The 6,000-nt window shown below is 40.2% G+C and overlaps 1 protein-coding gene across 1 annotated transcript in view; it reads left to right on the plus strand.

Annotated features, from left to right (window-relative positions):
* Positions 1 to 2,306, plus strand: part of LOC137419376 (uncharacterized) — a 116,375-nt gene extending 114,069 nt beyond the window's left edge. Inside the window, exon 5 of the mRNA XM_078785362.1 lies at positions 1,647 to 2,306. Within this exon, the coding sequence (XP_078641488.1) occupies positions 1,647 to 1,746 (100 nt within the window). The 3' untranslated portion in view covers positions 1,747 to 2,306. The remainder of the gene's footprint in view (positions 1 to 1,646) is intronic.
* Positions 2,307 to 6,000: the final 3,694 nt, after the last annotated feature.

Below are 6,000 nucleotides of genomic sequence, written 5' to 3' on the forward strand. Positions count from 1 at the left end.
GGGGCCATATCCAACCAATGTTACACAACAATTTACCACTACAATACACACAATCAAAAAAAAATGCACTCCTCATATCCGCAACAATATATATATATATATATATATATATATATATATATATATATATATATATATATATATATATATATATATATATATATGTGGGCTGTGGGCTGTGGGCTGTTGACGCGTTATCAACGGAGGTCCGTGGTTCGAGCCCCGCATTGAGTCAGAATTTTTTCACATTTAGCCCCTCGCAGGAATTTGATTCCTGTTTATAAAATTATATATACCATTTCTTGTTAAAATACCAACCTTGAAAGCATTTTGGCAACAAAAGATTGTATATTTTATCTTTCACTGCACACTCTGAGAGTTCATGACATTTTCTGCATGTCATGTCTCCCTCGGCATATTAAAACTCTTCTCTGTGGCTGCCACGTTCTCCAACGTGAGACGCCTTACCTCGTATGCTATCTCCAGGCCAACTCTCGTGCCTCATCTGCCATTCATGAGTAAAAAGTGAACAGCCACTGCCGCTCACAGAAAAGTTCAGCCTGTCGAGCGATCCATTTTGAGGATGGATTTCCAAAAAAACAGACAGTCAGCTTTTGATCTGCTGCATCGAATGCATGAATGAATACAATGTAGTTCGTTGACTGACTTCCACATTTCTCTCTCATAGTGGCCAAACAATTTTTCCCATATATTGATATCAAATTAGGTTCTCAATTCTTCTTTATCAATTCTGTAAAACCGTTTGTTATCTCATAGAGGCAGCAGCTGTTGGTACCTCAATTTGGAGCTCATGGCTCATGATGCAGGGAATCCCAGGTTTCATTTGCACATATAAAGGTACACTCCATGTCCTGGATGTGATTTATGTACAAGCTCCTCTCCTGAGCTTAGCGGTTAGGGTGCCATCTTGGGATCCGAGGATCCTGAGTTTGAATCCTGGTCGATCGCTGAATTAACGCCAGGTGGGTTGACTCAGCCTGTCATCCTTCCGAGGTCGGCAAATTGAGTACCAGTTCACTGGTAATTCCCTGTTTGTCGCAAGAGGCGACTAACAGGGTTGGTGGCAGGAAGGGCATCCGACCATAAAACATTGCCTCAAAAAAGGGGACCATGGTGCCTGAAAAAGGCCAACACCTGCTCTATGGGGAAAACGACCTCTAAAGGTGGTTCTTTCTTTTCTTTCTTTCTCCTCTATGAGCCTTCAATCACTCTCGGAAATAAAGATACCTATAACATTCAGATTTGATTTTTCTGACCGTTTTCTTCTAGATCGTGGTCAAGTACAAGATGATTCATCTCAAGACATCAATGCAACGAAGCCAGCTGCTAATGCCCACCTAAATGTCATTGATTACAGTAAACGGCTCATTAACTTCCTCATCACTAAAGTAATTCATTTAAATACCTGTTGAGCTGACTTTGAAAAATCTCTCCGGTGTGAGTTAATTTTGTTCATACAGCCTGAATTATTTATTGAAGTTCTGAGCAAATTTATCTTAAGCAACTCGAGGCATTCATGTGACATTAAAGGTGGGAGCATTTTGATTCACAAATATCCAATTAAAACAAACTTTGTTGTGTTTTGCAAGTGATGTATAATTATCATCTTGTGTTTACTCTTGCAGACATTCTGTGCGCAAGAAAGAGAATGAAAACGGCCAAAGCGAACAAGGACAACTCTCTCCAGCTGAGAAGTTAACCGATGCCAACAACGCCGTAGCTTGAATGATTCGAACCTGGCATCAATCTGCGTCTCCTCATCCTCTGGAGTTGACGACCGAGTCAGATGAATCTCCATCGACCCGGTACCAGAGCAGCACGGCGGTACACTTTACCTTGGGCAGGCCCACCTTCCTATACTCTCCGACAGCTTTCCCAGAAGGACAAAATAATTTCCCATAACCCATTTCTCATCCCTAATCCTGAGCCCATGATTATAGAGGGTTTCATCCTCTCTGATTCCTTCCTGCTGAAATTTTCAGCAAGCCTTTTTTTTCCCCACAGCCAGATGCATCTGATACCATTAAAACATAAACAAAGCAGTGAGACATTTTTTCGTGAATCAGTTGAGGAAATGAACAATTTGGAGCTATCACTTGAATAGTATGAGATTACACTTGACAGCTGTGGTAGGAAATAAAAAGAGAGAGTCCCTGGCAATGCAATCGTTATGTCGTCATAATATTACAAGACTCATTAAGTTGTTGTAATCAGCTGCTGAATACTGTTTTCTATTACAATATACATCGGAGGGAAACATGTGGACACACAGAGGAAGAATATTCCCTGGGCAGGGTGGCTTAGGTGCACACTCACCTTTGAGTTGTCTCGCTTGGCCGAGTAATAGACTGTCATTCTGGTGTTTCTCATGCACATCAATGTACATCGTCCATCAGTAAGGACTTCTAAGCCAGAAGATCCATCTGCCAGCACTGGTCGTTGTTGGTCTTTGAAGACCCAATGGTGTATTTTGCAAAGATACCTCTCCGGTATCCTGGAACGAATGACAAATTACCGATACGCGTTCGGTTGAATTTCAGGCCTGGCCAGCTGCTTCTTAAAAAAATCGGACCAACAATGTTCCCCTGACTGCCCCACAAGAAGGTGGCAATAATTAGGGTCATTAATAATAAGTCACAGTGATACAGGAAAAGTATTCCATTCTTGACTGTGAAGCGTGAACATAATTAGCAATTAAAATTCCTTTGATGAATAAGCAAGAAGTATTAGGCAGACAACCTGACACAGAAACTAAAAGTTGAGTTTCAGTTCTAACATTTGCATTTATAGGCAGCTTTATGGAGTTTTCGTATTCCCTATTTTAACCGTAGGTCGTGGGGTTCTGGAGGTAATGAACCATATGAGATCACAAGGCAATTAATAACATGAAACATGAAATATAACACACTGCATTTCTAATTAATTTGCTTAGCCACTTTTCCACATATTTTGGGGCAGTCTTGATACTATAAGAAAAACGTAGGAAGAGAAGAAGGAAAGAGAGAAAATGAGGGTGAGCAGAGAAAAGTGGAAGAGGATTAGCGAGAGCGAGAGAGAGGAAAAAGTATGTTTTCGGTTGAATCCATTAAAAAAAATGGCAGAGGTACCGTTTAAATCACTAATTTGAAACTGCAAGAGGGCATTTCCAAAAAGGAGAAAGCAGGAAGTTCAACTGCAAGTTTGTATTATTTAGAGGGATCTTATGGGCAACACTATATCATTGACTGAGCTGTCGGATGCCAACGATAAACTTGCAGAAAGGAAGTAAATCAAACGTTTAAAAAGGCTTCATTCAGAACAGAAGGACAAATTCACTGCTCTATTTTTTGGGTGTGGGGAAAGCAAAGTGTCACTGAGCTTCACAGGGAGAGGGAAGGAGTAAAAAAAACTGCCCAAAAATCATGCAGTTTGTGTACATTACAGTATAACAATCATTTTGCATGTTTTTAGCAGCCAAAAACCCACTGATGGGGATAGTAGGGGAGGTGGGGCAAATATATTTTCTGACATGACGAGTAATCTACCCTCTTACACCAGCAGGGGTCAGTAAACCACTTGCACTGTGATACATGTACAGGTGGAAATCGTAAGTGATCTCCCCATTCTTGTGGGGCGATAGGTGGTGGTATTTTGCTCTCAGGACGTGACCCTGGGTATTCCTAGAACGTATGGAAAGTTTGGTGGATATTGGCCCAGATGTTTTTGGTTCTATAATTATCACACAAACCCAAGTACAGAGAATTGCCTTATTTTATAAAGTAGTATGGTGAAGAAGGTATGCCTTACTGGGTAGTGGGTAGACAGAAGCCTGGTGTTGGCTTAGCAGTAAGGGTGCCGGCTTGGAATCCTAGGATCCTGAGTTTGAATCCCGGTCGGTCGTTGAATTAACGCCAGCGGGATTGAATCAGCCTGCCTTCCTTCCGAGGTCGGCAAATTGAGTACCAGCTCACTGGTAATTGGGGCACTGCATCAGCGGTACAAACGCGCTTCCAGAAAAATTATGCAACCAGCAGCCACAGGCTGCATTTGAAACAACAACAACCACAACAACTGGGTAGGCAAAAACGCTGTTATGAAGTCTGAATTCATCTTCCAACAAAACTAAATTCTGTCTGCAAGCCTATTCTCTTGACTGTTCCAAGGGGTCTAAGCAAGCTTCATTTGCTCATACTCTCAGTCATATACAGTTACTAGGGGGATATGCTTACACCTTAATAAATAATAAATAGAAGCTTTATGATTATAGGCATGCATCACCAACCTCCTGCTATAGATATCGGTGTTTATTAAGACACATTTTTGGTGTTTTACATACATTTTCATTTACAGATGCTTTACAACGGTTCTGTGATTTTTCCCGGTATACCAGCTCCGATGTCCGTTGGCACACCAAATTCCACCTTTCTACGACACCCAGAAGGTAGAAACAAAAGGGCGCTCATTCAGTAGAGTGCATACCTCCGCCAGGCTGAACAGTTTATGTTTTGTATCCGCTGATAGGCCACATCTGCATTCAAGCATGAACCAAAATCGAATTAGCTTATTCTTGTCACCTAACCAACTCATCCCCCAAGTTTTATCATAAGTATATCCAGCAAATATTGTATAAAAATTAATGTCAGTCAGTTAGTGGTTAGAAAGAGCTTTATATTTATCAGACTAGCAACGGTAACCATCCTACGAGTGGGGCTTGAATTGGGAGGCCCAAATGAAAAGGCAAAATATCAGAAATTGAAGGCTTTTTTTTTAATTTTAAACGATTTACATAAACATCCGTTAAATCATATCACACGCAAATCATCAAAATATAAACAGTATTCATAGAATTTCAATAAAAGCCACATCACTGTTCATATCGGTAAATATTATTCCATAGTGTTTGGAAAAATTGGAAAAATTGGAAAATTGAGGAAAAAATTGGAAAAACAATATTTTGGAAAAACAATATAGCCTATTTTACTCCAGGGCATCCCAGAATTACCAACCCAAAATTTCGTTGCGATCGGTTCAGCCGTTTTTTTGGTACCTGGGAACAGATGGACAGACAGACATTTGGTGAATTATAGTAAGACTAGTGAGGTACCCGTGCTACGCACGGGAAGAAGGCCAGGAGCACACAGACAATGCAGAAACGGCGAATGCTAAAGCATGAAACCAATAAATTCCACATTCCTGTAGCACCATCAGTCGCACGTCAGACATGGACAGCAAGTTTGTGAAGGACTTCCACGAAAAACGTACCCGTTCGCAAACAAACGGGTACGTTTGTTCCATACCCAGTCAATGGCGAATCTGCACATGGCGATCCACGAATTCATGTTTAGAAAGTAGAAACCATCACGGCATGTCGTCATTCACTTGAACTCGATATCTCTTTTTTCATTCCAAACAGCATAACTCCAATCACAAATTAAATAACATTAATATAAAAAATAAACTTTTAACAACATTTGTGACATAAACAAATATTTAAATCCTGGTGTGAAGTTCCGTATGGTTGGGTGAACACAATTACGAATTCAAAATCGTAATTGTATTCACTCAATTGCAATCATCAATTGATACTTTAACAAAACGATTAACACGATTAACGTTTAACGATTTAACATTACGATTGAATGATGGTTGTATTGGGATATTATCAAACCCGTGTATTGCGGTCATCTGTCCACTTCCGAATTTGCTGCAGGTTCGTAATTTTCATCAAAATCTAAACAGTTTTTGTAGAATTTCAATAAAAGCCACATCACTGTTCATGTCGGTAAATATTATTCCATTGTGTTTGGAAAAACTGGAAAATTGGAAAACTTGGAAAATTTGGAAAAACAATATAGCCTATTTTACCCCAGGAGGTCCGAGGATTACCCACCCAAAATATTGTTGTGATCGGTTCAGCCGTTTTTGCGGTACATTCGAACGGAGAGACAGACGGACATTTGGTGAATTCTAGTAAGATAACTGAGAGATCAGACCAAGCAA

This window comes from Myxine glutinosa, chromosome 1 (assembly GCF_964187855.1).
Source record: "Myxine glutinosa chromosome 1, kmMyxGlut1.1, whole genome shotgun sequence".
In the NCBI taxonomy this organism is placed as follows: Eukaryota; Metazoa; Chordata; class Myxini; order Myxiniformes; family Myxinidae; genus Myxine; species Myxine glutinosa.